This window comes from Theropithecus gelada, chromosome X, assembly GCF_003255815.1.
Source record: "Theropithecus gelada isolate Dixy chromosome X, Tgel_1.0, whole genome shotgun sequence".
Classification (NCBI taxonomy): Eukaryota; Metazoa; Chordata; class Mammalia; order Primates; family Cercopithecidae; genus Theropithecus; species Theropithecus gelada.
The window spans coordinates 152231031-152257648 of record NC_037689.1 but is presented as its reverse complement, the minus strand read 5'-3'; the positions used below and the strand labels follow the sequence as shown (position 1 = coordinate 152257648).

The 26618-nt window shown below is 38.7% G+C and overlaps 1 protein-coding gene across 1 annotated transcript in view; it reads left to right on the top strand.

The window, feature by feature from the left end:
* Positions 1-26618, top strand: part of F8 (coagulation factor VIII) — a 222598-nt gene that overhangs the window by 139620 nt on the left and 56360 nt on the right. The window contains exons 15-22 of the mRNA XM_025371967.1: positions 8519-8672; positions 10084-10296; positions 10582-10810; positions 11018-11200; positions 13783-13899; positions 14506-14577; positions 16007-16092; positions 19640-19795. Of these exons, the coding sequence (XP_025227752.1) occupies positions 8519-8672; positions 10084-10296; positions 10582-10810; positions 11018-11200; positions 13783-13899; positions 14506-14577; positions 16007-16092; positions 19640-19795 (1210 nt within the window). The remainder of the gene's footprint in view (positions 1-8518; positions 8673-10083; positions 10297-10581; positions 10811-11017; positions 11201-13782; positions 13900-14505; positions 14578-16006; positions 16093-19639; positions 19796-26618) is intronic.

Sequence of the window (26618 nt, the reverse complement as noted above, 5' to 3'; positions counted from 1 at the left end):
ACCATCATTCTTAGCAAACTATCACAAGAACAGAAAACCAAACACCGCATGCAAATACAATACCCAGAACAGAACGATATTAGGTACAAAAACAAATAATAAAAAATAAGCAAGACATAACAGAAACAACAGAGAACCAAAATAAACTCACAGACCTAAGATCTTGGAATCATCAGATACCATTATTAAAACATGAAGAAAGAATTGGTGGGTTGGTAGGTAAGTAAAAAAGAAATACTGTGAAATGCAGCATGTAGAGTTTTTTTAAGTGGAAAAATACAAAAGATATAATGAGATACTATGGCTAATTGTATTTTCTAAAAATTGATGTGGCAATAAAGCCTGTCCTACATGCTCTTGTACAATGTGACCTTGCCACTCTGTCATTCAAGGAGTAGAGTATAATTCTCCTCCCCTTGATCTGGCCTGGCATTACAACTCCTGTGTGACCAATAGAATGGAACAAAAAATTGCAACCTGTGGATGTGGTGGAAGTGATGTTGTGTGATCCCTGAAGCTAGGCCAGAAAATACCATGCAGCCTATACCTGGTTCTCTTGGGATTTTCTCTCTGGAAAAATGTAGCCACCACATTAAAAGTCTGACCCTGGTGCCACAGTTCACATGTAGGCCCTTTGGTCAAGAGTCCCAGCTGAGCCCAGCTTTCTAGCATTCTCTACTAAGACACCAGACATGTGAATGAAGCCATTTTAGACCCTCCATACTAGCCCAGATGCCAGCTGTATATTACTGAGTGACTTCATTTCACACCATGAGGAGCAAAACTATTACCTAGCCAACCCCTGTTGGAATTCCTGACTCACAAAAAATCAGTACTATAATAAAATGGTTGCTGTTTTAAGCAACTAACGTTTAGAGGTAGTTTTTGATACAGCAACAGATAACCAGAAGAGACACATGGAGGACAGAGTGAGGAGGACTAAACTGTGTTTAATTGAAATCTCAGGAGGAAAGGAAAGAGGGATTAGAAAAGAAGCAATATTTGCAGAGGCAATGGCTTAATATCTTCCAGAATTTAAAAAATATATCAATACACAGGTTCAGGGAGCTCAACAAATCCCAACCAGGATAAATAAAAAATAAACACAAAGGCATATTCCATCAGAGTGAAACTGCAGAAACCCAAGAGAAAACTCTTCAAAGTAACCAAAGAAAAAAGACACACTCTCAAATGAGATGCAGACAGGCAAGTTTTCAATAGTACTAATTGAAGATAGAAGCTGGGTGCAGTGGCACATGCTTGTATTCCCAGCTATTTGGAAGACTGAGACAGGAGGATTGTTTGAGCCCAGGAATTCAAGACCAGCCTGGGCAACATAGCAAGGTCCCATCTCAAAAAAAAAAAAAAAAAAAAAAGAAGAAGAAGAAGAAAAGAAAAAAAAAGAAAGATAGAAGAACATGGTGGAATAGAAGGCTCCTGACTCTCCCTCCACCCATGGATGTACCAAATAAACATCTATTCACAGATCAGTTCCTTCTGAGGGAAAGTCAGAAATCAGTCAAGGGACTTCTACCCACTGGGCAACTGAGCAAAATTCTACATCAAATGGGTAGGAAAAGCTGAGGCATGAGCCCTGCCCCAGGCACTGCACCATACAATTGGGAAAAGAATCCCCAGCACCCAGATTCCCTCTGTGGAGAGGAGGGTTTGGACATTACATATAAGTCCCTAACTCTGAGGCTACCCACGGTTTGGCTCTTAAATCACCAACTCTGAGAACAGAGGATATTAAGCATATACAATTCTCTCTATACTATAAGAAAAATGTGGTGGTTTTGTGTGAGTCTGTAAGCACTCCCAGGGGCCTCATCCCCAGGGAGCAGTACAGAGAAGGGCCATAGAAAAAAAATGTGGCTCCCTATTTCTGTCCAGAAAGAGTTTATGACACATTCTTCCAGTAGCTACTTTGTGGCCTGGCTCCTAATTAACTAGCATCAAGGAGCTGAAGACAGACAAATAGTAGCCTGCTGGCAGCCTGAGGAGAAAATTGGTACTTCCCAAACCTTCTCCTTCAGCTCATCCCAATGATAACTCCAGATCTGTTAATCCCTCCTGAAAGAATTTGTCCATACATCCAGTGTCCGAACTTTTGCTTTACAGCTTCCACCTGAGGGACTGCATCCTAACTCTCCTAGCTTTGAGAGCAGAAGAGACTAGGCAAACATGACTTTCTCAATACCACAGGGAAAAAAAGCAGCAATTTTATACAGACTCACCAGTACTTCCAGGGGCTTCATCCCCTGGGAGTAGTGTATAAAAATACAACTTCCTATTTTTCCCTGGAAGGGGTTTATGGCACATGTTGAGCACCCAAACGTTTACAGCTATTACCTGAGGAATGCATCCTAAATCTGGCTCTGGGAGGGAAAGGGACTAGGCATATGCAAGTCTTCCTAGATCACAGAAAGAGATGGTTTTAAATGGGCATGCAAACACTTCCAGAGGCTATACCCACTGAGAGCTGTGCAGAAAAGAGGCTGGAAAACACAACTCCCATTTTCTTTCCAGAAGGGGTTTACTTCACACTATTCCGGTGACTACTTGACAACCTAGATTCTGATGAAATTGCATCAGGGAGCTAAAAGGGCAGAAGAACAGTAGCCCTCAGGCAGCCTGAGCAGAAACTCAGCAATTCCTGAGCCTTTCCTCTGGCTCACCCCAGTGATAAATTAAAGTCCTCATTCTACCTGGAAGAAATTTGTCCATGCACAAGCACAACTTCTATAGCTTCCACCCAAAAGACTGTCTCCTATACAACCAAGCTCTGGGAGTCAATGAGGCTTTGTGCTCCCAAGTGGCCATAGACCACAGAAAAAAAAAGAGGTGAACATACAATAGGCCAAATTCCAGCAGCCATCTCCCCAGGATCAGAAGGTACAGCCTGAATATACAGGCATTTGCCACAGATTTTCTCTCCAGCTTAGTACAGAGAGTTGGAGATAAACCCTGCACTCAGCTTCACCATGAGGATAGAAGGAACTGGAATACATATCCAATGCCCCGGCCTTTCCAGTCACATCTAGAGGGTCTGCCTTCTACTTTACTGGTCACAGGGTACTGACAGGACGTGGCAAATTCTAATCTCCAGGGGACCACCAAAAACAGAGACAGCACTTTGGCCAAACACAAAGATTTGTGAGGCACCTTAAAGTCTCCAGCTGGACCAACTGGTGAGATCCTTCTCCTACATGAGGCATGTCTGACAAGACTGGGAGAGGCAGTTTTCTTATCTTATGTGCAGACACCAACACAGGGAGCCAAGGAAAATGAAGAAACAAATAAATACATTCAAAATGAAAACAAGATAAACCTACAAAAACCTACCCGAGTGAAGTAGGGATATGTGATTTACCCAAAAGGGAATTTGAAACAATGGTCATAAAGATGTTCCCTAAAATCAGGAGAGAAATGCAAGAAAAAAATTTAGAATTTCATCAAAAAGATAAAAAGTATTAAAAAGTACCAAACAGAAATCACAGAGTTAAAGAATACTATAACTAAACAGAAAAATTCAGTAGAGAGGTTCAAAGCAGACTAGATCAAGCAGAAGAAAGGATCAGTTAACTCACAGACAGGTCACTGAAAATCATTTAATCCAAAGATCAAAAGAAACAAAGAACAAAAGAGCAAAGATAGCTTAAGAGATTTATGGGACACCATCAAATGGAACAGCGTATGTATTCTCAGTGTACCTGAAAAAGAAAACTACAGGCCAACATCACTGATGAATATAGATGCAAAAATCCTCAACAAACTACTAGCAAACTAAATTCAACAACACATTAAAATGAGTATTTGTCATGCTCAAGGGGGATTCATCCTAGGAATACAAAGATAGTTCAACATATGGAAATCAATAAATGTGATATACCACATTAACAGAAGGAAAGACAAAAACCATATCTTTATTTCAATAAATGTCAAGAAAGCATCGAATAAAATTCAACATCCCTTCATGATAAAAACTCTCAACAAACTTGATTTAAAAGGAGCATATCTCAAAACAGTAAATGTTATATATGACAAACGCACAGCTAACATTATACTGAATGGGAAAAAATTGAAAGCCTTTCCTCTAATATCTGGAACAAGACAAGTATGCCCACTTTTATCAATTCTGTTAAATGTAGTCCTAGAAGTCCAAGATGCAGGAATTAAGCAAAAGGCCTTCAAATTAGAAAAAAAGAAATCAAATTCCCCTTGTTTGCAGAAGATACAATGTTATATTTAGAAAAACCTAAACACTCCACCAAAAAACTGTTAGAACTGATAACAAATTCAGTAAAGTTGCAAGATGCAAAACCAACATATAAAAATCAGTAGCATTTCTATATACCAAGAGCTAACAATCTGAGAGAGAAATCATAAAAGCATTTTCATTTATAATAGCTACAATAAAAATAAATATCTAGGAATAAATTTAACCAAAGAGGTGACAACTGTAAAACATTGATGAAAGGAATTGAAGAAGACACACACAAAATGAAAAGGTATCTATCCCATGTTCATAGAATGGAAGAATTCATATTGTTAAAATATCAGTACTACCAGATTTAATGTATTACCTATCAAAATGCCAATAACATTTTTCACAGAAATAGAAAAAGCAATCTTAAAATTTGTACAGAACCACAAAAGACCCAGATATGGTTTGGCTGTGTCCCCACCCAAATCTCATCTTGAATTGTAGTTCCCATAATCCCCACATGTCATGGGAGGGACCCAGTGGGAAGTGATTGGGTCATGGGGGCAGTTTCATTGTCCATATCACTATCAGCATTTTGGTGAAAGCTGTTCAACAAATAGCCTGATGATGCAGTGGAAAAGACAAACCCATTTTCTGGGGAGAAATTCAATCCAGCTACAAGAATTTGTATAAGTAACAAGGAGCCAAATGTTATTCGCCAAGATAATGGGGAAAATGTGTCCAGGGCATGTTAGAGATCTTCGCAGCAGACCCTCCCATCACAAGCCTGGAGGCCTAGGAGGGAAAAATGCTTCTGTGGGATGAGTCCAGGGCCCCCCTGCAGTGTTCAGCCTGGGACTTGGTGCCCTGTGTCCTAGCCACCCCAGTTAAAAGAGGCCAAAGTACAGCTTGGGCTATGGCTTCAGAGGGTGCAAGCCCCCAGCCTTTGTTCTGTGGGTGCACAGAAGACAAAAATTGAGGTTTGGGAACATCCGCCTAGATTTCAGAGGATGTATGGAAACGCCTGGATATCCAGGCGGAGGTGTGCTGCAGAGGCAGAGCCCTCATGGAGAACCTCTCCTAGGGCAGCGAGGAAAAGAAATGTGGGGTGGGAGCCCCCAACAGTCGCCACTGGGGCACTGCCTAGTGGAGCTGTGAGAAGAGGGCCACTGTCCTCCAGACCCCAGAATGGTAGATCCACTGACAGCTTGCACCATGCACCTGGAAAAGCCATAGGCACTCAATGCCAGCCCGTGAAAGCAGCCAGGAGCAGGGCTGTACCCTGCAAAGCTACAGGGGCAGAGCTGCCCAAGGCTGTGGGAGCCTGCCTTTTGTATCAAGGTGACCTAAATGTGAGACATGGAGTCAAAGGAGAATATTTTGCAACTTTCAGGTTTAATGACTGCCCTATTGGATTTCAGATTTGCATGGGGCCTGTAGCCCCTTTGTTTTGGCCAATTCCTCTCATTTGGAATGACTGTATTTACCCAACACCTGTACCCCTATTGTATCTAGGAAGTAACTAACTTGCTTTTGATTTTACAGTCTTATAAGCGGAAGGGACTTACCTTGTCTCAGATGAGACTTTGGACTTGGACTTTTGGGTTAATGCTGGAATGAGCTAACACTTTGGGGAACTGTTGGAAAGGCATGATTCTGTTTTTAAATGTGAGGACATGAGATTTTGGAGGGACCATGGGTGGAATGATATGGTTTGGCTCTATGTCCCCACCCAAGTCTCATCTTGAATTGTAGTATATTGTTTGTAAAAATTCCTGCCTATCCAGAGGTTTTTTTAAAAAAACACCTATGCTTTCTCTGAAGCCCACATTGCCGAGATGTTCATCATGGCAATATGGCTTGTGACAGCAAAAATGACTCACCAACGGAAGTAGCTGGCTTCACTGCTCAAGTGATTATCCTGAACCATCCAGGCCAAATCAGTGCTGGCTCTCCACCTGTGTTGGATTGTCACACAGCTCACATTGCTTGCAGGTTTGCTGAGCTGAAGGTGGTTGATCTCCTTCTGGTTAGAAGCTGGAAGATGACCCCCATTGTCATTTTTATTTCTATGGTTTCTTTCTAGTTTAGTCTTGAGGTCTCTCCCTTGAGAATGGTCATAAGCCAAGATAGCCACTTTCTAGGAGAGTCCTGACCAGGGGGAAGGTTAAGTTTGAGTGTGTCAGCTAGGTGAGACACAATGATGAAGTAAAAACAAAATAAACAGTGGAATAAAATACTAACAAGTACCTAGAAATAAGTCTAGCTAAAAATATGCAAGATGTCTATGGAAAAAAAACTATGGAAATTTACTGAGAAACTTTAAAGAGTACCTAAATAACTTTCAAGATACACCACATACATGAATTGGAAAACATGATATTTGAAACTGTCAGTTATTCCCAAACTGATTTATAGATTCAGTGCAACCTGAATGAAAATCCCAAGCCTTTCCTTTTGTAGAGCTCAACAAGCTGATTCTAAAATTAATATGACAATGTAAAGGTTTATGAATAGCCAAGTCCTTCTTGAAGAGGAAGAATAAGATGAGAGTAATTGTTGTATAATATATTGAGACTTATTTTAAAGCTATAATAATTAAAACAGTGTAGCAATTGGTATAGGGATAATCAAACAGGTAAATGAAATAGAATAGAAAATTCAAAACTAGTCTAACGCACATAGACACTTAATTTATGACAAAGGTGTCACAGAAGAAGAGTTTCAATAAAAGATGCTGAAAAATGTTGGTATCTATATAGACAAAACATTACACTGGATTCCTAACTCACACCATACACAAAAATCCATTCATGTTGCATTACAAGTCTAAAAGTGAAATATAAAATCATAAACATTTTAGAAAGAAAAAGTAAAAGAATATATTAATAACCACAGGGTAGGGAAAGAAAGAGAATTGACATCAAGATACAAAAGCACTAGCCAATAAGGATTTTTAAAATAAATTCCACACATTAAAATTACAAACTTATGCTCATCAAAAGATAACATAAAAAGAATGAAAAGAGTAGCCACAGAATGGTAAATGTTTGCAATACATAACACAAAGAACACACAAAGGAAACTTATATAATAGATTTTAACAGGATTCTCTGTGTCCTCCTTCTCCAGCAATCAAGGATATATATTTTGATTCAAAAAGAAAAAAGCAGATTATTCAAGAGAAAACTTAGCAGAAAAAAACTTGGATAGGTGCTCCACAAAAGAGGAAATCCAAATGACTGCTACTCATAAGAAAAGATGCTCAACCTGATAGAACATCAAAAAATGTAAAAACACAGTCAATACCAGGTATTTGTAATAATTTGGAGCAAATGGAACTCTCATACATTGCTAATGAAAATGGAAAATGGTGCAGCTGCTTTGGAAAACAGTGTGGCAATACCTACCAAAGTCGAACACATGCATACCTAGCAATTCCACCGCTGTGTATGTGCCCAACAGAAATGCACATATATGTTCACCAAAAGATATGCACCAGAAGGTTCTAGCAGGCCCATTTGAAAGCACCAAAGATTATAACGACTCAAATGTCCGTGATTAGGGTATATTCATATAATACTATACAACAATAGGAATGAACAAACTATAGCTACATACAATAATATAGATGAATCTCACAACCAGAATGCTAAGTGAAAGAAGAAACAAAAGAATATATGTAGTATGTTTTATTTACACACTTCAAAACAGGCAAAACTAAACTATATTTTTAAAGGATGTACGATTATCATAAAGATCAGAATGGTGGATACCTTCAGTGGGAAGGGAGAAAGTATGATTGAAAAGGGACATTCAGTGAGTCTTGTGGGTTATTGGCAATGTTACTGATCTGGGTGATGATTGCATTTTTGTACCAAAGGCATTTGTGTTTTATGCACTTTATTGTACATGTTTTAGTTCACAATTTTTTTTAGTTCACAATTTTAATAGGATTTTTAAAAGTAAAAAGAAAAGAGGTCCAAGGGCTTGACCATGGGACTCTCTTATATTTGGAGTATGTTTATAAACTCTACATTCATTCAACATTCAACAAATATTTTTTGAGCTACTACTTTGTGCCAAGCACTATTACAGGTGCTGGGAATACAACAGTGAACAAAATAGACAAAACCCCAGTTTTCATGGAACTTACATACTAATAAAGCTTGGCAAAAGTATATTTCAAGGAAGATAAAGTGGTTAACTATGCAAAATGCTTCTCAGACACCTAGGAAAATGAGGATGTGAGGCATTTCTACCCACTTGGTACATAAAATTATTGCTTTTCCTCTGCTTTCTTTTCTCCAGGGCTCAGAGTGGCAGTGTCCCTCAGTTCAAGAAAGTTGTTTTCCAGGAATTTACTGATGGCTCCTTTACTCAGCCCTTATACCGTGGAGAACTAAATGAACATTTGGGACTCCTGGGGCCATATATAAGAGCAGAAGTTGAAGATAATATCATGGTGAGTTAAGGATAATGGAATTACAAGAAAATTAATTTTATATATTTATTTTCTTGCTGACTATAATGTATTCCCACTTTTGGAAATGTTTAAGTATAGAAAAATAATTCCATAATTATCATGTTTGTGTATGTTCTTATATTTTTCCTGTGTATTTTTCTCCTTATATATTCAAATTATACCATACAGAATTCTGATTCTTGTTTTTTAACTAAATATCACATCATAAACATTTCTTATGTCATTAAAAACACTTCCTATGTATGTTTTTAAAATACTGCATAATAGTCTATTATATGAATTTTTGGAACCATAGTTTATGTAACCATTTATTTGAACAACCTTTTAGACAGTTTCTTTTTTCACTATATAAATAACGCTGTAATCACAACAGTTTTTCTAAGATTAAAATTCCAGAAGTGCAATGTATTTGAGCATCTTAAGAGTTTTTCTTATTAATTATTTGGTAATGTCCCTTGCACATTTGTCTTTCATGGAGGAAGTGCTTTTCTTATTAATTACGTTGCCTTATATATTAGATAGTAAACCACTGAACATTTTAATGAAAAGTACTTTTTCAAGTTTTTGTTTTCTCTTAATTTTATAAACGATGGTTTTTGAAATAAAACAAGTTTTAATTTTTAGATAATAACCCATCAATTTTTACTTTTTGACACTTTGATTGCTTTTATGTTTATAAAAATTCGTGCCTATCCAGAGACTTTTTTAAAAACAGCTATACTTTCTTCAGTTTTTCTCTTACAGTTTAATTTTTTACATTTAACTTTTTAATACTTCCTGTAGACTAAAATTTATTTTGGTGCATTGTGTGAACCAAAGATCAAAGTAGTTTTATTTTTTTCTGAAAATATCTATTCATTGTTTCAATTAACTGATTGTTTATATTAAGGATGTAGAAGGATCTAAAATTATGGAATTGTGGGCAATTTTTGCCTTACATTTTATTTGACTTTCCATATATTCTATGATAAATATGTATACTTTTTAATCTGGAAAATAAACCTTTTTAAAAAGATAATATGCATTCATTCTAGAATTTGTCATGAAGAACCTTAACTTACATATCAACTCCTGGCGTTATGGTCTCTTATAACCCCTGCAGTGACATTTTCCCTTTTACTCTGGAATTGCCTTTAAGTGTTTAGGAGTTTTCTCCTTTGCAACTTTGAGTTCATGCCTTAAATTTAGAATACAAAACCTCCTCAGGATTAGGTTTGGGTTCTAACAGCATCCATCTGTACCACTTCTTCCAGGGTATTAAAAACTTTGATAAAGACCAAAAGACAGGTATTTCTTTTAGGGATGTAAACCCTAAGGACTTTAAGATCCTAGAAGATTATTCTTGCTTTTTTTTTTTTTTTTTTTTTTTTTTGTCGTTATTGTTCTGCAGGTAACTTTCAAAAATCAGGCCTCTCGTCCCTATTCCTTCTATTCTAGCCTTATTTCTTATGAGGAAGATCAGAGGCAAGGAGCAGAACCTAGAAAAAATTTTGTCAAGCCTAATGAAACCAAAACTTACTTTTGGAAAGTGCAACATCATATGGCGCCCACTAAAGATGAGTTTGACTGCAAAGCCTGGGCTTATTTCTCTGATGTTGACCTGGTAAGCAGGTGTCTATTGTACTGACCACTTTTTGGTTTAAAAGAAATGGTCTTTGTGTGCTAAGAATTTTGGTTTTTATCCTGCATGCAATGAGAAGCTTTAAATAGGGAGTTGATCACTATATTTGTGTTTTAGAAATGTCATTCTGGAATCTACTGAAGAGGATGGATTATATTTTTGGAAGATGGGAGGCAGGTTGGAGTGGCATAAAAATTGATGAGAAATCCACTCTGGTTCATAGGTGAGAGAGCTTATACTCATAGGATTGATGTCTTCCCTCCCTAGGAAAAAGATGTGCACTCAGGCCTGATTGGACCCCTTCTGGTCTGCCACACTAACACACTGAACCCTGCTCATGGGAGACAAGTGACAGTACAGGAATTTGCTCTGTTTTTCACTATCTTTGATGAGACCAAAAGCTGGTACTTCACTGAAAACACAGAAAGAAACTGCAGGGCTCCCTGCAATATCCAGATGGAAGATCCCACTTTTAAAGAGAATTATCGCTTCCATGGTAATATATCCCACATCCAAACATTATCACTGTGAAATGCAGATTGCACTTTGACAAATGAGACTTGATCCAGTGCCTTAAACATTGTATTTATTTAGAGTATATCTGTGGGAGTGGAATCCTCATAGATGTCAGTTTTTTTGGTGGAGTGGAGGGAAAGAAACTTATATAATAGATTTTAACAGGCTTCTCTGTGTCCTTCTCCAGCAATCAATGGCTACATAATGGATACACTACCTGGCTTAGTAATGGCTCAGGATCAAAGGATTCGATGGTATCTGCTCAGCATGGGCAGCAATGAAAACATCCATTCTATTCATTTCAGTGGACATGTGTTCACTGTACGAAAAAAAGAGGAGTATAAAATGGCAGTGTACAATCTCTATCCAGGTATGAGCTCGTTTGCGTTCTTTCTTCTACCTACTCTATTTGTTGAGTACTTACTTTAAATGGTCTAGGCACTGGGAACACAATCAGTGAACAAAGCAGACAAGCTCCATGCTCTCAGGTAACACTTCTTCATGCTCTCAGGTAACACTTTTTCAAACCTACAGGGAGATAAATAAATTAGCAAATGAACAAGATAATTTCACATATAGAAAAATTGCTAAAAAGGAAATAGAACATAATAAATGGATAATTAATGTCATAGTACTTTCCTAGGGAAAAGGAATTTATTCCTTTATCATTTACCATCTCAAATCCCATAGGGCACCAGTAGTCATCCAAAGAGTGATTTGTTTATGTATGTAACCAATATATTGATTAAGCACTACTCATAATGGTGATCACAACACAATTCTATTTTGGTTCTCCACTGTCCCTTTAAAATAGGTTTGGCCAGGTGCAGTGGCTCACACTTGTAATCCCAGCACTTTGGGAGGCCAAGGTGGGAGGATTGCTGCAGTGAGCTATGAAAGGCAGCAGCTATAAAGGGGCTTTGGGGAAGCATGATCATCACAAGGTACAGAAACAGAGGACTCAGTCATGTCTCCCTTTTCCAATGCAATTGGATGAAATGGCTCCTTCCTCTCAGTTTAGAAAAGTATTGACATATTTTAAATCATAAAAATCAATCAAAACTTTGTGATCTCACATCCCCCAGAGCTATGTCTCTCTTCATCTTTGTAATAAAGAATAGTCCACATTTGTTTTCTTTGCTTGTTCACTTTCTACTTTCTCCTTAATCCATTGCAATCTGACTCTAAATTCTACCATACCACTGTCTAAAGTCACAGGTCAGTTTTCATCTTACTTTTCCCCTTAACACTACTAGGTAAGGTTGATCACAGATGACTACACAACTCTATGTATATACTAACAATTATTGAATTTTTATTTTATTTTATTTTATTTTAAATTTTTTATTATACTTTAAGTTCTAGGGTACATGTGCACAACATGCAGGTTTGTTACATATGTTGGCATGCTGCATGCAGCCATTAACTCATCATTTACATTAGGTATATCTCCTAATGCTATTCCTCCCTGCTACCCCCACCCCACGACAGGCCCTGGTGTGTGATGTTTCCCTTCCTGTGTCCAAGTGTTCTCATTGTTCAATTCCCACCTATGAGTGAGAACACGCAGTGTTTGGTTTTCTGTTCTTGCGATAGTTTGCTGAGAATGAAGGTTTCCGGCTGCATCCATGTCCCTACAAAGGACATGAACTCATCCTTTTTATGGCTGCATAGTATTCAATGGTATATATGTGCCACATTTTTTAGTTCAACCATTGTGGAAGACAGTGTGGCCATTCCTTAAGGATCTAGAACTAGAAGTACCATATGACCCAGCCATCCCATTACTGGGTATATACCCAAAGGATTATAAATCATGCTGCTATAAAGACACATGCACACATATGTTTACTATAGCACTATTCACAATAGCAAAGACTTGGAACCAACCCAAATGTCCATCAATGACAGACTGGATTTAGACCCTGTCTCTAAAAAAAAAATCTGGTTTAAGAGTGGGGGTAAACTTACCCTATTTCTTCATAAAAATTCTGATAAGCCCTGTAACTTTCTCCTCGCCCTTAAGTAATAAACAGGACTAAAGTCACTTTATATCACAAATACAGTTCAAATCAGAAATTACAATGTCCATCCCAAGATATTAATCAAAGTTCTGAACTTGATTTAACTTCAATCTCCCCTCCAACTTGAGCCTGCATCAGGCTGGAAGTCTGCACTGGAAAAGGGAGACATGGTTGAGTCCTCTGTGTCTGTACCTTGTGATGATCATGCTTTGCAACAGCCCCTTTATAGCTGCTGTTTTGAACTCCAACATGGATAGGTTAAAGGTAAGGGGATAAGATAGTTCTTACCTATTTACAGCTGGCACCATTGTTGTAAACTAGCTTAACACTCTTTGTGCCTGGCAATACTTAAAGTTGACTCTTTCTCCTGCAGGGCACTTTCAGGGAACTCTTTAGAGACTCCCTTACATGACTGTCATGAAATCCCCTTGACATGGTTTCTTCCACCTTTATTCTGGGTGGTCACTTGTGACTCATTTCTCAGCCCTCAGTGTTCACCTGCAGCTTCTTGTTGCTGGGGTAACTTTACCCTTGTAGGCAGCCCTAGTGGACTGGATCCAGTGGGAACTCACCCTGACTTATCTCTTTCACAGAGTCCACATCTGGCCAATGGGAAACACACCTTTTGCTTGGAAAAACCCTGGGGATGTAGGTCAATCATAATGCAGTAGCATTCTCCTGTCCCTATCATCAAAGAATTCAGTCACCCTGTTTCTCATTTCCTGGGGGGAGGGGAGTAGTCAGAACTCAATCTCCATGACCCCCAACTGTAAGGGTCACCTAGCAAGCACTTTGGGTTTGAGGGGTCCAAGAATAGTGGAACTACCAAATTTGGTAGGTCTACCCTGATATTTCACATAAACCAATGTATCTTATGTTCATTTTTTAGTGAAAAGAAATAATTTGTGTTCCTTTTGGTTTTTATAAGGTGTTTTTGAGACAGTTGAAATGTTACCATCCAAAGCTGGAATTTGGCGGGTGGAATGCCTTATTGGCGAGCACCTACATGCTGGGATGAGCACACTTTTTCTGGTGTACAGCAACAGTGAGTAGCCATGTGGGCAGAGGTTCCCTACCCACTCAGCCTACTTCTTTACAGCTTTCCTCCTTTCTCGAATGGTTGCTTGTGTCAGGAAATAAATACAAGCTTACATCATTATCAAATTTAAAAAGAATATTGCTGGTAGAAATCATCAGAGTTCTCAGAGGAGGGCAGATATACTTGAAGCTTTGAACACTTTGAACCTGAAGCTCTAAATAATTGACCAGAAAAACACCTCATTTTCACAACTTGGTAAAGCTCTAAGATCTCCAGTAGCAGATTTTGGAATTTAATGTTGATTTAGTTACCAGATAACTTAGAAATATTACTTGGAAGAGTTTGGAGATTTAACCCTAAACAAGTAAGAGAACCACTGGTCTATTTATGTATGGACCCCAGTTTTTTCAGCTGTAAAATGTGAATCATTCTAGCACCCATTAGGATTAATTAAATGAACTAATACAGTAAAACATTTAGTACAGTTCTTGGCACATTTAAACACTAAAAAATATTAGCATTTGTTGACATTCTCCCATTTTCATTGACTTACATTTGAGAAGCTGAATTTTGTGCACTTCTAGTTACTGTGTTCCACCTGTTTCATTTCAGAGTGTCAGACTCCCCTGGGAATGGCTTCTGGACGCATTAGAGATTTTCAGATTACAGCTTCAGGACAATATGGTAAATACTATTATTTTTGCTCCAAGAACCTGGGCTGATTATATCTTTTTTAATAATCTGTTGGAGAATCTCAGATAATGAATCCATCTCCATGCTTCTATTTGTTCTATTCCATAAGTGCCTCTCAAATACATCTCCTCCTCCCCACTTCCCACTGTGGCCATCTTAACTCTGGTCACTATCATTTCTTACCTGGGCAATGACACTGCCTCCTTAAATATTCTCCCTACCTTCACTATTCCTTCCTTGAGTCAATTCTTTTCACTGTAGCAGGAAGCTACACTTTCCTGTGAGCAGTAATGGTAACGTTTGACTAGGGTCTATAGAGAATTATCAAAAATTGTTTTAGAGCTCTACTGCCCACAGGCAAAATGCAGCACACTGCCTGTTTTTGTATGGCATGTGAGCTATGAACAGATTTTCCATTTTTAAATAATTGACAAAAAGATGAAGACTATTTCACGACGTGAAATTATAAAATTCAAATTTCAGCATCCATAATAAAGTCTTATTTTGGAACACAGCCATGTCCATTAATTTACATCTATGGCTACAGCAGCAGTAACATAGTTGCAACAGAGACCATATAATATGCAAAGCCTAAATGATTTACTATCTGGCCCTTTACAAAAAAAGTTTGCCAACCTATGTTTTTGTGGGGTAAAAAATCCCCTTGAAAAAGAGGCTTAAGAGTTGTATACCAAAATAGTAACATTTTTCACTAGGTGGAAGGGTTACATTTTAAAATTTCTTTTATTTGTATTTTTACTTATTTTTATTTTTACTTTTCATTTTCTGATTTTTCTACAATGAATATAAATTATATAATAAATAATAGGCCAGGCATGTTGGCTCACGCCTGTAATCCCAGCACTTTGCGAGGCTGAGGCAGGCAGATCACCTGAGGTCAGGAGTTCAAGACCAGCCTGGCCAACATAGTGAAACCCTATCTCTACTAAAAATACAAAAATTAGTCGGGCATGGTGGTGCGCAATTGTAGTCCCAGCTATCCGGGAGACTGAGGCAGGAGAATTGCTTGAACTCAGGAGGTGGAGGTTGCAGTGAGCCAAGATCACGCCATTGCATTCCAGCCTGAGCGAGACTAAGCAACAGAGCAAGACTCTATCTCAAAAAAAGAAAAGAAAAGAAATAATAATATTATTATTTGGTAGTGTCGGTAACAAATTGCAGTATCAGCTAATTAGCGGTGCTAACAATTAACAAAATTATAAATTTTAGAAAATAAAATGGACAACAAGGATAAGCAGTATCCTTAGATAGTAATTGATACTGGTATGCCATAAAGCCTTTATGTTTTTCTCTATTTTCACCACAGCTTAGATTAATCTTTCTCAAGACAATAATTTTATTCTCAAGTGTCTAGGACCAACCCAGCTGATTTAATCTCTGTTTCTTTACTTCGGCAAAGGACAGTGGGCCCCAAAGCTGGCCAGACTTCATTATTCCGGATCAATCAATGCCTGGAGCACCAAGGAGCCCTTTTCTTGGATCAAGGTTAGAAAATTTAATCAATGGTGGGAAATGTATCACATTCAGTCAATTGCATTACTTATTCCTCCTGTAAGCTCAAAGGATTCTATGAATATGAGAAAACTAAAGAACAGAATGCCTTATGATTTGTATGAAAGCAGTCATGAACAAAGAGATATGGGGATAGAATTGAGTATACTGATATGTTGTATTTCTGTATTTTAGTCCTTCTACTGGGATTAGAACATCTGAATATTTTCTATAATATTGAACTCATCATCTCTCAATACAGTATATGTTATTATTAGATGCTGCCAACCGCCCAGGTGTCCTTAAGTACTCCAATCCCCTTTATTTTAACATAAAACAATGGTTCACAAATGCAAACCACATGTGTAATTTTACATTTTCTAGTAGCCACGTTTTCAAAAATGTGAAATTCACTTTAATAATACATTTTATGTAACTCAACATATCCGAAAATACTATCATTTCAACATTTGATCAATCGGGCCCCTTCAAAGGCAGACAGATGATGGAAACTTCTGGGTCTCTTCCATGCCTCACAAAAGCTGGGGGCAGCTTGGCAGTGCCTACTCAGCCTCTCCACCTAAACAGGAAATGGAGAAAACATTTTGGTTTCCATCTTTGTAAATAGCATGTCTATTAATGCCACAGCATTGTTTTGTAGACACTGCCAATTTTGATTCAATCTGAGCTGCTGTTCACTAATCCCTAAGTATTTTTTGTTTGTTTGTGCTTCTGCCAAACAACATGTTATGTTCTTCACCTTGTATTTCTATGGTTATTTTCAACCTTAAATGTATCCCTATATAGAGGACATATTTATCTATTTGGCCGCCCTGTGTCTGTGCTATTTAATTTTTTGTAATAACATTCTTATTTGGGAGGGGGGAATTATATCTTCCTCCCTAGATACAACCTGATAAGACTAGTAAATAGAGTGTCCTGTCTATGCCTAGCCAATGAACCCTGAACAATATACCCTGTTGTTTCCACTTACTAGATTTGGCCCATTGTTTCAGTTTGCCAATCTTCAGTATCCCAAAGTGTTTCCTAGTTTTTCCAGTTACTGATTTGATCAGTAAACTTTGTAATACTGCAGCAAAGTCATGATCAAAGTATTGAAGTAGATAAGACTTCCTTAGTATGTGCACAATACTACGTAAGCTAGATGTTACTATCATCTTCATTTCAGATAATGAAATTGAAGCATAGAGAGGTCCAAGTCACATTGAAGCATAGAGAGGCCCAAGTCACATGGCTAGTAAGTGACTGAGCCAAAATTCAAATTCTGATGGTTGGGCTCCAGAACCCTAGTTGGTAACCATTGTACTACACTGTTTCCAGAATGCTCCCTTTAAGTTGATAACCATCTATTAACTGTCACTGTTTACTTATGGAAATTAAACCAGTTACAAATCCACCTAGTTATGTTATCATCTACCACTATTAAACCACCTTATCTTCAAGGTGGTTTTTGCCATCTGTCCTACTAAGGTCCAGCTAGACTTTTTATATATCTTGTAACTTTAAAATAAACCATGGAGATGGAGTTGAAAGGTGTGCTGACAAAGAAGGGAGTTGGAGAAGGCATCTATTCTCGTGAGAAGGCCTGAAGAGTGCACAACAGCCTGGCCACAAGAGCACTGGGCTGGCTTGAGGAGCACCAGGTGACCAAGACCAGGCAATGCACAGGGGGAAGTCAGCAGGCTCCGTGGAGATACGCAGCTGCAATATTTGTACTTTTATACAATGAAACTCATTACCCCCTTGCTTACTTCCTAGTAGACAGATGTGTCTTGTAGTTACACTGAAACACCCAGCTGGTGCACATAGGTGAAGCTATTGAGTCTGTAATTGTCAAACTGCTCCCAGGTGCCAATTATAATGTAGAAGAGGCACAAGAAGATGAAGTAGATAAGCCTGGCAGTTTGTCAAGCATTCATCAGTTGCCAAGCATTCGTCAGTTGCAGAATGTAGGTAGGCTGCCAAGGCTTTATTGTAGCCTGGTTCTATTGCAGCTTTATTCTAGCAAGGCTGCTAGAAAATACAATAATCACTGGTCCAAGAAAAAACTCTTATACTCTATCTATATGAAGAAACAGTAAAAGTCAATTCAGTAAAAATCATGATTTTTGTGCCTGTTGCTTTCACTTTTTTATGCCATAATACCAAGATGTTAAAATGAAGTGTCTTTGAATGGGAATACCATCTAATCTGGAAAAAGACAGTGCTGCAACTTCTGAAGACCTTGACACTCTGTCCTGTTACCCTGCTTCATTTTTCTCCTGCATTTATCACTACTTGAGGCTATAAACAAATAAAAACATATATGATATAAGGTCTATTTCCCCTACTCAACTGTAAGTTCCATGAGGGCAGGGCTTTGTTTCTTGTTTACTACTCTATTCCCTGTACCTAAAACAGTGCTTGGCACATAGCAAGTGCTAAAAAATATTCTTTGGATGAGTGTATGAATGGAACTTACAGTGAGCTGAAGGAGGCAGTTATTAAGCACAAGAGTCATGACCAGTCCAATTTGTGTGTGTCAGGCATCTGTGAAAACATGCTAAATTTGACTTGCTTGTTAGGACAGTAACTGATACTTCTAATGTTCTTGTAGTCCACGACCTCTTCTTTAAGAAGTGTCCATTCTATACTACTTTTCCATTATTCACTCATTCATTCCAAAGCATTTGCTATATAGCAGTATTATACCAGATACCATATTAGGTGCTGGGGCTAGAGAGAATATAAAAGCTAACATTGATCGAGTGTTTAGTATGCACTAGGCACTGAACTCAGCACATTACATGTATTAACTCTTTAACCCTTATGGCAGCCCTTTGAGATAAAAACTAATATTATCTTCACTTTACAGATAAATTGAGACACAGAAAGTTTAGGTTCATTGCCTTAAGGATCTCAGTCTAATAAGAAAAGCAGAAAAGCAAAGCAACCTTATAATATGGTGCAATAATTTGCTATAATAAAGTTATATACAAAGTGAAGTAGAAGCATAGAAGAAGCAGCACTAAATTTGTCTGGGTGAGTCAGAGCAGGCTAACCAGGAAAAATAGTTTCTGAACTAACACTCGAAGGAGGTGTAGCAGTTCATCACTGACAGTGATGTTGGGCTGGGTCTGGTTTGGGAAGAGGGCAGGAAATTGGCTTTAGTCTGAGACTGAGGTGTGGGCAAAGCATTAGCTTATGTGGGTCCATTAGCTTATGTGAGTCCACAAAAGGGGTGTGTGTGTGTGTGTGTGTGTGTGTAGGAAATGGGGGCTCAATGATTTGGTAGTGGTTTGGTTTGTCAAGAAGCAGGCTGGGAACTCAATAAGCATTTTTCTATTCATTTCTATTGTTTATCCCACAGCTTCACACACACGTGCACATTTCAACATTGGTGACTGCTTCACTTGCACATGTCAGGTAATGATGGACATATCTGTAGCAATGTAGATTCTTCCTAAGCTAATAATTAGTTTCAGGAGGTAGTACATACATTTCAAAATAGGTTGAAATAAAGTATTGTTTTAATTGGTAGGTGGATCTGTTGGCACCAATGATTATTCACGGCATCAAGACCCAGGGTGCCCGTCAGAAGTTCTCCAGCCTCTACATCTCTCAGTTTATCATCATGTATAGTCTTGATGGGAAAAAGTGGCAGACTTATCGAGGAAATTCCACTGGAACCTTAATGGTATGTAATTAGTCATGTAAAAGGAATGCCTGAATACTTTAAAGAATTTTGGCAGATTTCAGATATTGGACAAACACTCTTAGCTTCTACAAACTTAACTCCAAAAAATACTTTTTCACTTATGAACAATAGGAGTTATTACGGACATATCAGCAAAAATGTAGTAGTGTCAAGGCTCATAGATGATAGAAATGAAAAGATGCTGTATTGACAGAAATATGTGATTCAGGATTGTGTGGATTGATGATTGTGAGCTTGCTTATTGATATCCTAGGTTTGAGGTTATAGTAGGACAATCAGGTTGAAATGTCCAGCAGGCAGTAGGTGAAAGACAAGTGTAGGGGGCAAAACCATGGATGGAGATGAAGATTCATGACTTCCACATAAAAGGATGGGTGAAACTTTGGGAATTGATGAATTCTCTAGAGGTGAGCTCAAGACCCTTAAAGGCTTAAAACCTCAGCGTTATTGTCTACTCTTCCCTCATTTTTATGCCCACAAATCTGGTCAATCCTTTATTTGTAATGCCTCTCACATCTTTCTTCTGTTTCCATTTATACCACTGTTGCCACAGCCCAGGGTCCCATCACCTCACACTTGATCTGTTGTTTTACATTCCTAACTAGCCTTCCCCTGTTTCTAATCTATTCTCCAACAAAGGCTGCACATCATTTTCAGGATAAGCATCAGTTGCCTGTCTAAAACTTTTCAATATCTTCCCATTGTCTTCAGAATAAAGTTCAAAGTCTTCAAATGACCCCAAGCAAGATAACTTTTGTTTGCCCCTTTAAATCCATTTTCCTGCTTCTCTATCCTGCTTCTTGTTCTGTGAGGTGAGCTTGTATAGAATACATCAACAGGCTACCTTGTCCTCCAGCTTTTGGTTGGATTTCACCAACAGGGAGCACTGGCAAAAGATTGGCATATTTATTCTTCCGACTTTCCCCTTGTAGAGGAGTTCACTCTCTCTCTCCACTTAAGGTCACTGTTTCCCTCAGAGTGGCTTTTTCAACCTGTACTAGTTACTATTGCTGTGTACCAACCCACTTCAAAACTTAGTGTCATAACAAAAACCATTATGTTTTACTCACAGATTCTGTAGATCAAGACTTTGGGACACAGTGGGGATGGGTGGTTTCTGGAGCCTCAGTTAGGAATATTTAACAGCTGGATGCTAGAATCATCTGGAAGTTCCTTCTCTTGCTTTTCTGGTGGTTGGTGCTGACTGTCAGCTAGGACAGAATCTGGGGTTATTGACTGATGTAACTTTACATGGATTTTCCCTGAGGCCTGGGCTTCCTTACAGCGTGTTTCAAGGTAGTTGGACTTCTTTTTTGTGGGGCAGGGAGGGTGGGAGGAGGACAGAGTCTCACTCTGTTGCCCAGGCTGGAGTGCAGTGGTGTGATCTCGGCTCATTGCAGTCTCTGCCTCCCGGGTTCAAGTGATTCTCCTGCCTCAGCCTCCTGAGTAGCTGGGACTACAGGTTCATGCCACCACACCCAGCTAATTTTTGTATTTTTAGTAGAGACGGGTTTTGCCATGTTGACCAGGCTGGTCTTGAACTCCTGACCTCAGGTGATCCGCCTGCCTCAGCCTCCCAAAGTGCTGGGATTACAGGCGTGAGCCACCGTGCCCAGCCTGTAGTTGGACTTCTTACACATCATTTTAGGGCCTCCAAGTGTGAGTGTTACAGTTAACAAGGTGAAGACTACATAACCTTTTCCGCCCTAGTCTTTAAGTTATGTAGCATCACTTTTGTCAACAAAAAGAGTTGAACTCTGTAAAATATTTTAAGAGATTTATTCTGAGCCAAATATGAGTGAGTATGGCCCATGACACGGCCCTCAGGAGGTCCTGAGAACATGTGCCCAAGATGGTCGGGGCACAGCTTGGTTTCATACATTTTAGAGAGGCTTGAGACATCAATCAAATACATTTAAGAAATACATTGATTTGGTCCAGAAAGGCGGGACAACTCAATCTGGGGGCTTCCGGGCTACAGGTGAATTTAAACATTTTCTAGTTGACAATTGGTTGAGTTTGTCTAAAGACCTGGGATTGATAGAAAGGGAATGCTCAGGTTAAGATAAACATTGTGGAGACCAAAGTTCTTTTGAAGTCTTATAGTGGCTGCCCTTAGAGACAATAGATGACAAATGTTTTGTATTCAGATCTTAATCTCTTTAGGATTGGGAGGGGCTGGAAGAAAAAGATCTAGCTATGTTAATAGAGATTCTTTACAGATGCAAATTTCCCCCCACAAAGAACAGCTTTGCAGGGCCATTTAAAAATATGGCAAAGAAACATGTTTTGGGGCAAAATATTTTTATTTTCTTCCTTGTCTCACAATGTTATTCCAGAGTCAGGTTGGAAAGTAAATCATGATATACAAAGGTTAAATAAAACCCATCTGATGAGAATTTATGATTTGTAGGGCATGACTCCCCAGGCCCCTTAGATAGGAATTTGGGCAAGATAAAAAAAAATCAGAGTTTAGTCCTCACTTTCAATACATTCTATTGGTTATAAGCAAATCACATATCCACCTAGATTCAAGGGGAAGAGACATAGACCCTAATTTTTAATGGGAGAAATGTTAAATAATTGATGGTCATTTTTAAAAGCCACTACAATAATCTATCCAATTCTCTCTTTCAGGATGTTTCTGTCTCTTCTGATCCTTTCAGGTTTAGGGATTGTCAACAAACAAAAAGTTAAACCCTGTAAAATACCTGAAGAGATTTATTATGAGCCAAATATGAGAGACCAGTGGCCTGTGACACAGCCCTCAGGAGATCCTGAGAACACGTACTCAACGTGGTCTGGCTACAACTTGGTTTTACACATTTTAGGGAGACATAAGACATAAATCAATAGATGTAAGATGTATATTCATTGAGTTTGGAAAGGCAGGACAACTGGAAGCGAGGTGGGGCTTCCCGGTCGTAGGTAGATTCAAAGATTTTCTGATTGGGAATTAGTTGAAAGAGTTAAGTTATTGTGTAAAGACTTAGAATCAATAGAGAGGAACATCTGGGTTAAGATAAGGGATTGTGAAGACCAAGGTTTTGTCATGCAGATGAAGCCTCCAGGTAGCAGGCTTCAGAGAGAATACATTGTAAATGTTTCTTATCAGACTTAAAGAGTCTTTTCTATCCGTCTTAAGGTCTGTGTTGATGTTAATGCTGGTCAGATTTTTCTGAATTCCAAAAGGGAGGAGGATATAATGAGGCATGTTTGATCCCCACCTTCTCATCATGGCCTGAACTAGTTTTTCAGGTTAACTTTGGAATGCCCTTTGCTGAAAGGAAGGGTTCATTCAGATGGTTGGGGGGATTAGAATTTTATTTTGGGTTTACAGGATGGTAATACTCTGTTCCCACCCTCCCAACTAGTATATTTATTAAATCTTCCACAAATTATCCTAATTTCCATGTTTTCTGTTCCTTGCTGGATCCCTTGTTTCATACAGTAATTGGTGCTAGAAGAAACCCCAGGAAACAGATTTTCAAAATGCAATTCTAAGGTTACATTGCTAATATATTCAAGAAACACAGAGATAACATATTTGCCTAGGAAGAAAATGAGCAGTTAGGGAATCCATGACATGTGTTAGTATTATAGTTTCTCAGATTATCACCAGTGATACTATGGGATGAGTTGCAGATGGCAAGTAAGACACTGGGGAGATTAAATGACAGTGGCATTTAGTCACTGTGGCAACAAACATAGCCATTACCTGATTGTAGAATGGTCTGTCTTCTTACAGCCCTAGAGGACATACACATGGAAAAAGAAATGAAATGTGACTATATACAAAATAAGAACACTGATGAACATACATGGAAAATCAGGATGCATACATAGAGCTTTTGAGGAATCCTCCACATCCTGTGGTTGTAGGCAGATACGACTTAAGGGCTGAGCATAAGTTGCAGAGCTGCAGTGACAATTAAATGCTCAACTCTACCAGATCTACTGTGCTATGGTAAGACTACTGGTGGGAAGGAGTGAAACTCTGAGGCCTCCATTGAAACTCCACCTCCATTTGAGATGGAGGCATTTAGGCAGACATGGATGAGGCTGAGAATTGCAAACCTCCAAATTCCCCCGAACCTCCTTTGCCTGAGGAGGCAACCACTCACCAGTCTCTGAAGCAGTCATCCCTCTTTTGCATAAAAGCCTTTCAGTGGCTATAACTGGGATAGGTGCCTCACAAACCAGTGACTGTTCTCCTTAGAGAGCCTGTTTGGCCACTACAAAAGCCAGGCGAGTCACGGAATATGACAGCAGAGCATCACAAATTTAATCAGGTGGTGATGCCAAAAAAAAAAATTGCAATTCCAGATATCATATCTCTGTTGAAGCAAATTTACACAGGCCCAGGAGCCTGATATAGAAGTATTTACCTAGAAAATGCTTTTTCTTCATTTCCATACATTAGTAAAATCAGAATACATTTGAATTTACCAAGTAGGAACAAGAGTATTAAGTTTACTGTCCATGCATCAGGGCAATGTTAGCTCTTTTGTTTTCTATTATAATATAGACTCAAGGGACCTCAAACATCTTTACATCCCACAAGCACCATGCCTGTCCATTACACTGATGACATTACACTGACAGGACCTGATAAACATATAACAAATAAGCCTATCTTGTTCCTGACTTTAATGAGAATGTAACCTGTGTTTCATTGTTTAATATAATGTTCACTGTTAGTTTCAAATACTTTTTATGACGTCTAAAAAGTTTTCTTCTATTCCTATTTTATTTGCAGTGGCAACTGAATTTTATCAAATGCTTTTCCGGCATCTTTGACATGGTCACATTTCTCTTTTGTATTGTCAGATTATACTTAACATTCAGTAGTGTGCTGACAATAAATTAGCAACCCACAGGGGAGCAAAGTGAGAGGAGGTTAGGAAGTAAAGGCCTTGATTTATAGCATTGGCAGATTTCCCTGACATAAATACTACTCCCATCATGCCTGGCCCCAGGGGTGGGAAGAGATGCTTACTTACAATTGGCTCTCACAGACCAGTGCAAGAGAACTACTGTGCTCCATTCCTGGGAAAACTTTCATCAGTCATAGTGTGTTAGTCATTTAAAACTTAGCTGGATCCAATTTGCCAACACTTTATTTATAATTTCTATATCTATATTCATGGATGAAATGGGTTTAACTTTTTCAGTAGCTCTACTTATCAGGTTTTGGCATGAGAGTTATGTTAAACTTGAAAATAAAATGGGAAAGCTTCCATTTTTTCCATGAAACTATTGCTCTAGAATAGCTTATTTAATGTAGGAATCCAGTATTTAATGAGAGTAAATGAAAAAGCCATGTGAGCCATGTGCTTTATTTAGTGAGAGATACTAGGCTATATTTTCCAATCCTTATGTGATTATTGCTATTCTCATTTGTGTTGCCTTGAGTTAATGTCTGCAAATGTGCACATTAGAGTCATATATCCCTTCCTGTGCCATACATCTATATCTGTACACATACATATATGTCTTTTCTCCTTTTTTCCCCTCTGTAGCAAGAGTTGACAAGTGTTTGTCTATTCTATTAATTTTTCAAAGAATCAGCTCAGTTTTAAACTCAAACCTGGTTTTGAAAGAGCTGTTTCTAGTTCATCAATCTCTGTTCAAAACTTTAAAAATTCTATTTTCCTTTCTTTTGGTTTATTTTGTTTGTTCTCTGCAATCTGGAGGTGAATGCTTAGTTCACTTATTCTTCAATCTTTGTCCTTTAATGATAAGGATAAATTAGTTATAGTTATTAACTACTCTCATGAGGTTCATTCCTTGAACAGCCACTGAGCAACTACTATGTTCTGGGTTCTAATTCAGGGGTGGGCAAACTATAGCCCCAGAATTTGGCCCACAGCCTGCTTTTGTACGGACTGTGAGTTAAGAATAGTTTTTACACGTTTAAAGGATTGCAAAGACAAACATACAAAGAAACAAAGAAGACTGTGCAACAGAGATCATCTGAGGTCTGTAAAGACTAACACATTTCTATCTGGCCCTTGACAGAAAGAGTCTGTGGGCTGCTGGTCTCCTCTAACGGTGGTAGAGATGCCTACACGGTTAACATTAATCCTTGGCACCAGAATCCTCAGCACCTAGGAACCAGATCTTGCCTAATACACTAATTTCAGTCTTGATCACCTTCCTCCGGCGTCGCGGTTCTCAAACGTCTTTGTCTTCGTGCTATTCGCGTATAAAATATTCTTTCATAAGCAACACTTCTCCTTTTAGGAGTACCTCATAATGGGGAGAAGGGGAACCCCAACACCCTTTAAGGGTTCACTGCTTCGCTGCCACCATTTCCGACGGTTTACAGTGTTTTAAATGTGGATCTGGAATTGTTTTCAAGTTAAAAAGCAAAGGAGTCATGTCCTCTGAAAATATTTGCTTTTGGCATGCTAGAAATCAGTGTTGACTTTTGATATTGATGTGGTACATTAGGAGGGAATTCTCAAAAATGCTGAAATCTGGCCCCGGCCCAGTTATCACTGCTCTTAAGTTTCTGAGGGAGATACATGAATGAGCCCACGGCAAATGGAAAACGAGGAGTTTTAGTGTTTCCTAGAATTATGCTCAGCTACCCAGGACCTGACTGTCTGGTTATCCTTCCCTTCACCTCCCTGATGCAAGGAGTTTGGACCAGAGGCCTAAGGGGGCTTCTCCTGAAGCCCAAATCCCAAACTGGTCACCAGTCATGCTCCGTAACTCCTAAACCTGACAATAAGCCAGCCGGCCAGGTCTGCAGCCCGGGTTAAGAGGAGCATACCAGGAAACAGCCAAAGAGCAA